The sequence below is a fragment of the Camelus ferus genome, chromosome 22, assembly GCF_009834535.1.
Source record: "Camelus ferus isolate YT-003-E chromosome 22, BCGSAC_Cfer_1.0, whole genome shotgun sequence".
NCBI lineage: Eukaryota > Metazoa > Chordata > Mammalia > Artiodactyla > Camelidae > Camelus > Camelus ferus.
The window spans coordinates 22319524-22330498 of NC_045717.1; the positions used below are offsets into that span (position 1 = coordinate 22319524).

At 59.7% G+C, this 10975-nt stretch overlaps 1 protein-coding gene across 1 annotated transcript; it reads left to right on the top strand.

Annotated features, from left to right (window-relative positions):
• Positions 1-130: 130 nt before the first annotated feature.
• On the top strand, positions 131-9828 carry XAB2 (XPA binding protein 2). Its single transcript, XM_032466249.1, has 19 exons — positions 131-186; positions 1289-1437; positions 1718-1841; positions 2053-2250; positions 2924-3058; positions 3137-3301; positions 5418-5562; positions 6006-6157; positions 6240-6359; positions 6465-6596; positions 6690-6821; positions 6911-7024; positions 8024-8186; positions 8292-8482; positions 8694-8816; positions 8904-9075; positions 9237-9366; positions 9518-9627; positions 9711-9828. The coding sequence occupies exons 1-19, from the start codon at positions 136-138 to the stop codon at positions 9770-9772; spliced, it is 2568 nt and encodes an 855-aa protein (XP_032322140.1). The 5' UTR covers positions 131-135; the 3' UTR covers positions 9773-9828.
• Positions 9829-10975: the final 1147 nt, after the last annotated feature.

Sequence of the window (10975 nt, forward strand, 5' to 3'; positions counted from 1 at the left end):
GCAAAAGTCAACAACGCAGGCCGCGCAGTCGGGAAGGGTTCAGCCAATAGGAAATGAGTCTAGCTTGAGAAGGCGGGCCTTCAGCCTAGACGTCATTATCACGCGACTCCTGCCCGTACCTGGAGAGCCAGGAAAATGGTGGTGATGGCGCGACAGTCAAGGCCCGAGCGGCCGGACCTTGTCTTCGTGAGTCCGCGGCGGCGTTGAGGGTGGCCCGCGTCGGGGCATCGGGGCCTGGGTGCCTTGAGGGGATGGAGCCTGGTCTCCCGGGGGATCTAGGCCAAAGCTGCGTTGGCATGAGAGCAGCGGGACCCTTACGGGCCAGAGACGCGAACTAAGCTGGTCAAGAGCAAAGGTCTGGTGTCGGAGCTTAGGTGGCCTGAGTAAAGAGCTGCTGTCGACGTTAAGGGCTTGGCGTCCTGGGCCTGGGGCGGAGATGGGAACGCGAAGGGAGTAGGAGGGAAAGGAGACATGCGTATCTAAATCTTGAGAGGCCTGGTGTTTGAAGTAAAGGCCTGGTGACCAGTGTAGGGCTCTGGTTTCAGTGGTAAAGTCTTGGTGTGTTAGGTAACGGTCTCGGTCTGGTCCTGAGCGTTATAGTTTCCGGGATAAAGGCTTCGTATCCGGGCGAGGGGAACCCTGGAGTCAGAAGTAGAGACCTGGTGATGTGGAGCTGATCAGGCGATGGCCAGTGGAATCCTGAAAAGTCAAAGACTTGGTGTTTGGATTAGAGACCTGACATCTTTGCTAGATTCTTGGCGTCTAGAGTTAAAGGCTGAGCCTTTTGTTCACACCTTTCCTTCTGAGATAAGGGTCTAGCTTCTGAGTCCTGCGGCAGAGTTGAGCTAGACTCTGGCTAGTGGGAGCCGGAAGTCCCAGAGGTCTGGTGTCTGGGAAGAGGCACGTTGTGAGGAGGAAAGGCTTGGTGTCTAGGGCAGAGGCCTGGCGTCGGACCAGGGTGTTAGTGTCTAAAAAGTGGTGGTCTAGGTCAGAGAGGTGGTAGCTTGATTCTGAGGGCCAGAATAGTGATGTTTGGGTGACAGTCCCATGTCGGCTTAGGACCCTGTGACTGAGGAGTCTGATGATCTGGGTCAGATTGTAGGCAGTAGAATTCTGAGGGGTAGAAGTCTAGACCAGAGTCCTGGTATCTGGGCGTCTGGTGACCAGGCTCCAACTGTGGGGAATGGGATCTGGGACATGGGTAGAAGTCTGGAGTTTGGAGCTGAATGGTGCCGGGCTCAGGCTCTGAGGGCAGGTCTGTCTTTTCTCCACACCCCGGCCCTGGCAGGAGGAAGAGGACCTTCCCTATGAGGAGGAAATCATGCGGAACCAGTTCTCCGTCAAATGCTGGCTCCGCTACATCGAGTTCAAACAGGGTGCCCCGAAGCCCAGGCTCAATCAGCTGTATGAACGGGCACTAAAGCTGCTGCCCTGCAGGTGGGAATGGCGACAGCTGCCCTGCCCGCTTCAGCCCCACCCCGCTTTGCCCAGTCATACCAGAACCAGCTAGTAGAAGTAGGATCCAGATGATTGCTATGTGTTACATCACCGAATATACGTCCTGTGATGAGTTCACATTTTCCCTGATGTCCCAAACCTGTCCCCCCATCACAGAGACTTGTCACCCCTCCCCAGGCCCCTTCTCCCAGCACTTGCCTCATGGGGCAGGGTTCTGGGGTCCATAAAGCTGACCATTCATTGTCCACCTGTCCCCCAGCTACAAACTCTGGTACCGATACCTGAAGGCACGCCGGGCACAGGTGAAGCATCGCTGTGTGACTGACCCCGCCTATGAAGATGTCAACAACTGCCATGAGAGGGCATTTGTATTCATGCACAAGGTGTGGGTGAGGTGTGGCTGGGCCAGGGGATGAGTGGGGAGGCAGACAGAGCAAGGGGTTGGAGTCCTGTTGCCTCTGCTCATACAAGGTTGAGCTGGACTTAGTTCCAGTGGGGCAGGGGTTCTGGGTCCCACTGCAGTGGACATCTGGTGTCTTTGTGGCCCAGCTGTGGTGCCAGCAGCTCCAACCCTGCCTCTCCCCACACCTCCAGATGCCACGGCTGTGGCTAGATTATTGCCAATTCCTGATGGACCAGGGACGCATCACGCACACCCGCCGCACTTTTGACCGTGCGCTCCGGGCATTGCCCATCACACAGCACTCTCGTATTTGGCCCCTTTACCTGCGCTTCCTGCGCTCACACCCTCTGCCGGAGACTGCTGTGCGGGGCTACCGACGCTTCCTCAAGGTAAGCCCCCGAGAGGATGAGGTGAGGCTCAGGAACTTGGGCCAGCTCCCAGGTCAAGACTTTCCAAAAACTGGCTCGTTGGGACACTAGCCCCATGAGGGATGTCCCCTAACAGACAGGATATGGGAACAAGGCTCTCTGAGACAGACAGGCTTTTGTTTGTGAGTTACTTGTTTATTCTCCAGATAGTTTGCTAACACCTGCTCCATGGTCGTCTTGGCAAAAAGCTGTGCACGATCTGACTGCGTAAACCAGAGTAAAACTGCAACATGGGAGGGCAAGGAAGAGGAGATGTAGACTAAGGGAAAGCATGACAGGTGGGGCTGAGAGTTGAGATCCAGACAATGTGAGGGTGCTGTGCAGTTTTCCCTAACTTAACAACGTTTGTTATGCATTGTGAAATCCTTTGCACAGTGCTGTTTGGGTAGGACACTTGTGATGAAATCAAGGCCTGTCCTGTGCCGGCTGGACCACAGGTGTATAAGCCAGACCAGTTGGTGCTGGGGCTGGAGCATTGGGGCCCAGGCTGGACAAGTATGGCTAAGGCTGGGTCTGCAGGGCTAGCTCTTGCCCAGGAAGTGGTGATTGGCTAATAGGAGGCCGGGAGTGGGAGGGGACACAGTGGTATGTCCCCGTGGCCCCGCTGATGGCTGTTGGGTGGGTTGGTGCCCAGCTGAGCCCCGAGAGCGCCGAGGAGTACATTGAATACCTCAAGTCGAGTGACCGGCTGGACGAGGCGGCACAGCGCCTGGCCACTGTGGTCAATGATGAGCGCTTCGTGTCCAAGGCCGGCAAGTCCAACTACCAGGTGGGCCTTGGGGTGACGGCCGGGCGGGAGGGCTCACTCCCTCGAGCTGTGGCTGACAGTCCTCCCTGCCCCCTGCAGCTGTGGCACGAGCTCTGCGACCTCATCTCCCGGAATCCAGACAAGGTGCAGTCACTCAGCGTGGACGCCATTATCCGCGGGGGCCTCACCCGCTTCACCGACCAGCTGGGCAAGCTCTGGTGCTCGCTGGCCGACTACTATATCCGCAGCGGTCACTTTGAGAAGGTACTCGGGCCCCCGGGGTTCTGCGGCTGGGGCGGGGCCTCCCTCCTTTCTGCTCGTATGCTGGACATGTGCTGCTCAGAGTTGCCTTCCTGGAGGCGGAGGGGAGACAGCCCCGCCAGCAAGCACACCCACCTTAGGTCATCTGGACCTGGGTCTCCCTGGCTGTGGCCTCAGACCCACTTTAGCTTGAGTGTCCTCGTTGGCAAAAGGATGGTGTCAGTCGCTCCCTTACCTCCCAGGACTCAGGCACTGAGTGGGTGTCTGGTGTGAGGGTCACTCCTGAGGTGCTGATGTTACTGTCAGTGTCTGTGTTGGCTTGTTCTCATCATCAGGCAGTGGCGAGCAAGCTTGGGAGCTGGGGGGGCGGATTCCAGAAGTCTCTGGAAGGTTGCTGCCAGGTTGGGGGGTGGGAGGGGCGGGGAAACGGAGGCTGTCAGGGCTGGAGCAGACTGAGAGGAAGGAGCTGTATTTGGGGCCCAGAGAGGGCGGTGAAGGACTGGGTAAGGGGGAGCCCTGCAGGCCTAGGAGGGGGCCAGCTGTGTCCCATCATGGGGAGCCCACCAGCCAGCCGTGAGCAGGACAGAGGCATGACCAGGTGTGCAGTTTACAAAGACTCTTCAGGCCAACACTTTAAGCAGAATGCACAGGCCAAGGCCGGCAGTAAGAGACTGGCCAGGGGCCTGCTGGAACCAGCTGTCAAGTGGGGACTGAGGGGCAGGGCCAGTTGGGACAGGGGTGGAGTGATGGCCCCTCTTGTTGGGGACACTTGTCATCCCTGCCAGCGCATGTCCTCTCATATGGCCTGTCCCCTTGGGTTGGGGTGGGGGAAGCAGTGATGGGAGAATGTTAGCTGGAGAAGGGGGTCCATCAGGGATGAGGGATACTTCGTGGCAATAATTGAGCCCTCCAGTGTCACTAATATCAGGAAATGCAAATCAAAACTACAATGAGGTATCACCTCACACAGGTCATAGTGGCCATCAGTAAAAAGTCCATAAAATGTTGAGTGCTAGAGAGGGTTGGGGGACAAGGCAGCCCTCCTACACTGCCAGTGGGAATGTCATTTGGTGCAGCCACTATGCAAAGCAGTGTAGAGTTTCCTTAAAAAATTAAAAATAGACTTACCATATGATCCAGCAATCCCACTTCTGGGCATATATCCAGAGAAACTCTTAATTCGAAAAGATACATGCACCCCAATGCTCATAGCAGCCCTATTTACAATAGCCAAGATATGGAAGCAACCTAAATGTCCATCAACAGATGACTGGATAAAGAAATTGTGTGTATATACAATGGAATACTCAGCTGTAAAAAAAGAAATAATACCATTTGTAGCAACATGGATGGACCTAGAGATTATCATACTAAGTCAGACAGAGAAAAGATAAAACCTTGTGATATCACTTATATGTGGAATCTTTAGAGAAATGATACAAATGAACTTATTTGTGAAACATAAACAGATTTACAGGCATGGGAAGCAAACTTATGGTTACCAAAGGGAAAAGTGATGGAGAAGGGATAAATCAGGAGTTTGGAATTAGCAGATACAAAGTACTGTATATAAAATAGATTAACAATAAGGTCTTACTGTTTAGCACAGGGAACTACATTCAATGTCTCGTAATAACCTATAATGAAGAAGAACGTGAAGGATATACATATATATGACTGAGTTACCACCCTGGACACCAGAAACTAACACCACATTGTGAATCAAGTATACTTCAATTAAAAAAGTAGTGAAAGTAGTCATAATTGAGCCCTCCATGGCAACCTGAGGTTAGGGTCCCTGCACGGTGGCAGGTCAGTGGGTGGCAGGCCCTTTCTGCATCTCACTCGAGTCCCACGGTGACTGCAGAAGGGGCTGTCGCTCTCAGTTTACTGATGAGCTGAGGCCCCCAGATCACTCCAGCAGGGAAGGGGCGGGTAGGGCTCCTGCCGGGGGCCATATGCTGCAGAAGCTGGGCAGGCCCCAGGGAAAGGCCCTGCAGGGCTTCCACTTTGGGGCTATTGCCAAGGACAGTGCTGCTGGATGCCCTGTGTCCATGTGGTACGCACACGTGCCTCTCCCCCGCCGGCTTTTTCCTGACAGCCCTCCCTGTCCCCTCAGGCTCGGGATGTGTATGAGGAAGCCATCCGGACGGTGATGACCGTGCGGGACTTCACCCAGGTGTTTGACAGCTATGCCCAGTTTGAGGAGAGCATGATCGCGGCGAAGATGGAGACTGCCTCGGAGCTGGGGCGGGAGGAGGAGGGTGAGCAGGAGGGTGGGCCGTAGGGGTCGGGGGAGGCCAGAGTGGCTGGCCAGGGGAGACCTGGGTCTCCGGGTCAGTTAGAGGCCATCAGGGAGGGAGCCTGAATGGACGGTGCGGGTGGGGCCCTGGCGAGTTGACACGACTGGGGACACATCTCAGGCTTGGGCTGGACCCTGGTAGGAAGTGGTGGCCCAGGCCAGAGCTTGACAAGGAAGGAAGGCTGAGGGGAATGAGGGTTGCTGGAGGGGTTTCCAGAGTAGCTGAGGCCAGGGGCAAGTGTTTGGTCAGGATAGCCCTGGGGCAACTCAGTTGGTGCCTGAGGGGAGGGAGTGCCGGGATGGACAGTGGGGGACCTGGGGGCAGGAAGAGAGAGAGCAGAGAGACGGAGGAGGCTGCACGCTGAGACCCTCCCGTCTGTTCCCGGCCCTCCCTGGGGGTCCCAGATGACGTGGACCTGGAGCTGCGCCTGGCCCGCTTCGAGCAGCTCATCAGCCGGCGGCCCCTGCTCCTCAACAGCGTCCTGCTACGTCAGAACCCACACCACGTGCACGAGTGGCACAAGCGCGTGGCCCTGCACCAGGGCCGCCCCCGGGAGGTGCGTGACGGCCCACCCCTGAGCCGCATCCCCCTCCCCAGCTAGGGCCCCAGTCCCGCCTGACCCGGCCCCTCCTGTGCAGATCATCAACACGTACACGGAGGCCGTGCAGACGGTGGACCCCTTCAAGGCCACAGGCAAGCCCCACACGCTGTGGGTCGCGTTTGCCAAGTTTTATGAGGACAACGGGCAGCTGGATGACGTGAGTGCTGGGTGTGCATGTTGCCCGTGCGTGAATGCAGTTGCCTCCTCCGCAGAGCACTTGCCGGGGGGCAGGGTCTCAGCCTGGCCTCTGCCGCCCCGGCAGGCCCGCATCATCCTGGAGAAAGCCACCAAGGTGAGCTTCAAGCAGGTGGACGACCTAGCCAGCGTGTGGTGCGAGTGTGGCGAACTGGAGCTCCGGCACGAGAACTACGACCAGGCCCTGCGGCTGCTGCGGGTGAGCACAGGCCCAGGGTGGGGTGGGGTCCCCCTCGGGGTGTGCAGCTGGGGCCTGGACGCCCCAGAACACTTCCCCCTGCCGTCCCTGCAGAAGGCAACGGCGCTGCCTGCCCGCCGCGCCGAGTACTTCGACGGCTCGGAGCCCGTGCAGAACCGCGTGTACAAGTCTCTGAAGGTGTGGTCGATGCTGGCCGACCTGGAGGAGAGCCTCGGCACCTTCCAGGTGAGCCATGGGCCAGGAGGGGACCCCCGCCCGGGGTGGGGCCCCTGACTCAGCCCCAGGACATGCTGTGACCCGCCCCCTCCCGGCAGTCCACCAAGGCCGTGTATGACCGCATCCTGGACCTGCGCATCGCCACGCCCCAGATCGTCATCAACTACGCCATGTTCCTGGAGGAGCACAAGTACTTTGAGGAGAGCTTCAAGGTGAGGGGGTCCCGGGAGGCACTGTCCCCTACCCGGCACCTTGGGCACTGGGTTAGTCTGCTCAGACTGCTGTGGCGAAGTATCGCCAACCGGGTAGCTTGAACAACAGAGGTGGACTTTCCCGGTCCTGGAGGCAGGAGCCCGAGCTCCCAGTGTCGGCAGGGTTGGTCTCTCCTGAGATCTCTCTCCTTGGCTTATGAAGGCCGCCTTCCCTCTCATGGTCATCTCTGCGCATGTCTGGTGTTTCTCTGTGTGCCCAGACCTTCTCTTACAGGGATTACAGTTGTATTGGGACAGGGTTTACCCTGATGATCTCATTTTAATCTAGTTATCTCTTTAAAGACCTCATTTCCAATACAGCCTCATTCTGAGGTCCTGGGGTCAGGGCTTCAACACTAACTTGAGAGAACACAGGTCAGCCCGTCGCAGCCACAGTCTCTCCTGTGTCTGTGGGGTGGGGGTGGGGGTGCCATGTAGATGTGTGGGGGCTGTCCCTGCCCTGCTGCTCAGGTGATGGGATGCAGGCACGTGGTGTGTTTTATGTGTGCGTCTATGTGTCCACGTGGCGAGGCCCTGCACCGCTGCCCAAGGTTTTGGTCGTATGCATTTGGGGACTGGCATCTACACGGTCCAGGTGGTCGTACACATGTGTGTGTGCTGCCCCTTTGCCTGAGTGGGTGAACCTCTCCCAGGGCACTGGGCTCCAGTGTCTGCAGATCTGAGGATCCCCCCACTTCAGTCGTAATGTCACCTACTAGTGAGCCCTAGTCCAGCTGTCTTTGGGGTCCTTGCTGCTGAAGGGGGCTGGCAGGGAGCGAACAGACCTTCGTGGCTGTACCAGGACTGCATGACCATGACTGCAGGGAGGAGCCCGACGGGAGGAGTGGACAGGCAAGGGGCTGCTTACCGAGCCTGGAGGAGATGGGCAGTCTCCGGGCAGACAGGCTGCCAGAGGGTCTCCCCCTGTGGACTCGCACACAACTCCCCCTCTCCTGGCAGGCGTATGAGCGTGGCATTTCGCTGTTCAAGTGGCCCAACGTGTCTGACATCTGGAGCACCTACCTGACCAAATTCATTGCCCGCTACGGGGGCCGAAAGCTGGAGCGGGCACGGGACCTCTTTGAACAGGCACTGGACGGCTGCCCTCCCAAATACGCAAAGAGTGAGGAGGGCCAGGCCGGCTCGGCAGAGGGCAGTGGGGGGTGGGGCGAGGCGGGCCCAGCCGTGACCTCCCGCAAGCCCCTGCCTGCGTCTTGTTCCATGGCAGCACTGTACCTGCTGTACGCGCAGCTGGAGGAGGAGTGGGGCCTGGCCCGGCACGCCATGGCTGTGTACGAGCGCGCCACCAGGGCCGTGGAGCCTGCCCAGCAGTACGACATGTTCAACATCTACATCAAGCGGGCGGCCGAGATCTACGGAGTCACCCACACCCGCAGCATCTATCAGAAGGCCATTGAGGTGCCCCCTACAAGGGGTGGGACGGGGTGCTGGGGGACCCTCGGGGAGAGAAGGGGTCCTGCTGGCAGGGGATCTGAGCACGCCCTGCGCACAGCGGCTGGGGGAGCCCGTCAGCCTGGAGACCAGCTCAGTGTTCTGGGAACCACCTGAGCTCCCCCAAAGGGGTGGCCCCTCCTGCCTCACATCGTGCCCCCACCCTCTGATTGCCCAGGTGCTGTCGGATGAGCATGCCCGGGAGATGTGCCTGCGGTTCGCTGACATGGAGTGCAAGCTCGGGGAGATCGACCGTGCCCGGGCCATCTACAGCTTCTGCTCGCAGATCTGTGACCCCCGGGTAGGGCCGGGCCGGGCCGGGCCAGCGGTGTGGGAGGTGCCGCTGAGCCGGCTGGCTCACGCCTGTTTTCCCACCGCCCCTCGGCAGACGACAGGGGCGTTCTGGCAGACGTGGAAGGACTTCGAGGTCCGGCACGGCAACGAGGACACCATCCGGGAGATGCTGCGCATCCGCCGCAGCGTGCAGGCCACTTACAACACGCAGGTCAACTTCATGGCCTCCCAGATGCTCAAGGTGTCGGGCAGCGCCACGGGCACCGGTGAGCTGCTGCGGCCCAGCAGTGGCCTCCTGGGTCTGGGTGCCTCGGGCACAGACTGGGGACACCCAGCAGCACCCAGAGTGAGGCAGGCGCATAAGGCAGTGGCCTGAGCGTGGCTGAGGACAGCCCAGCTGTGTGTCTGACCCCCATGCTTTCCCCAGTGTCCGACCTCGCCCCCGGGCAGAGTGGCATGGATGACATGAAGCTGCTGGAGCAGCGGGCCGAACAGCTGGCAGCCGAGGCCGAGCGTGACCAGCCCTCGCGGGCCCAGAGCAAGATCCTGTTTGTGAGGTGAGGGTGGGGGCCTGAGGCCTGGCAGGGCGCCAGCCTGCTCTTCTTCCTGGGTGGGTGGGGGGCAGCAGGGGAGGTGCAGGGAGGCTGTGGGGGTGCTGGGCCCAGCTGAGCAGTGTGGCTCTCTCCCCCGCCTGCCCCCCTGCCCCAGGAGCGACGCCTCCCGGGAGGAGCTGGCCGAGCTGGCGCAGCAGGCTAACCCGGAGGAGATAGAGCTGGGTGAGGACGAGGACGAGGACGAGATGGACCTGGAGCCCAACGGTAGGAGGCCAGGCAGCCAGGCAGGGTGGTGGGTGGAGGCAGGGGCGGGAGTGTGACCGTGTCCTCTTTGTCCTCTCCCCTAGAGGTGCGGCTGGAGCAGCAGAGCGTACCAGCCGCCGTGTTCGGGAGCCTGAAGGAAGACTGATTCCCACCGCCCCCCTCAGCCACCAGCCCCCCAACCCCCAATGAAGCTTGTTTGTACGTTAAGGTCTGAGCCTCCTTCCTGCTGCCCAGGTGCCTGCAGGGATCGCCTGCTCAGTGGCGCCCTGCACCCCCCCCCCCATTGGCTGGTGTGGGAGGTGGGGCAGCTGGGCTCCAGGCCAGAGCGCTCGCCCCACCCTCGCCCCGCAGAGCCAGTGCTGGACTCTGAGAGGCCAGCCTCTCTGCCGTCTGAGGCCCCGAGCCTGGTGGCGGCTCCACCTCCCTCCCTGTCAGCAGGTAGAGATACTGGGCTTCCCCACCACAAACCCTTTCTCCTTGGGCTAGGGCACCCACCTCCCCTCTGGAAGAGACTGATCTGAGGGCATCGGAGGCAGGCAGGCCCCGACCCGCTCCGCAGTCTTAGCAAGGCATTTCTCTGGACCGCGGCCAGGAGCCAGATCTCAGCTGTGGGCCACGGCCAGGGTGTGGTCCTTAGTCCTAAGCTCTGGGAAGCCATTAGCAGGCTCTAAACTATTAAGGGATTTTCAGCATTCAGGGACTTAATCAGATTTGTGCCCTGACAGGCCAGGCAAGCTGCTGTGGGGACCGGCTTGTGGCAGGAGGTGACTGGGGATGTTGGGAGGCCCAGGCCGTTGGCCTGACTGGGGGGTGGTCACGGGGACGGAGAGAAGTGAGTGAGACAGAGGCCACCAGGAAGTGGAGCGTGCAGGATTGGGTGTTTGGGAGGCTGGTTCGGCTCCCAGGCTGCAGGGAGACAGGAGCTGGGCCTGGCCCAAGCTTGTGGCGTAGTTCCTACATGAGACGTCCGGCCAGGGAGGCAACCGGACCCTGAGCCATGTTGCTCAGGAGAGATACACAGTAATCCCTGGCCCAGAGGCGGTCACCCAGCCTAGAAACGTAGGCAGGTGGGTGGAGGAGAGATCAAGTTTAGCAGTTGGCCGAGGACCAAATGCCAGGGGAGGCCAATAATAACAGCCACCGAGGAGGAAAATGAAGCCAGTGGGGGCGGGGAGGGCTGGGCAGAGGCCTCACGTGCCCAGGAGGTCAGTTAAGAGGCTTCTGGGAAGCAGCCGTGGGGCCCTGGCAGGGAAGTGCTGGACCTTGGCCGGAGCCGTGTCCAGGCCATTGAGGGGGCAGAGGAGAGGCTGGAGCAGGCTCAAAAGCTGACAGGAGACAAGAAAGTGCC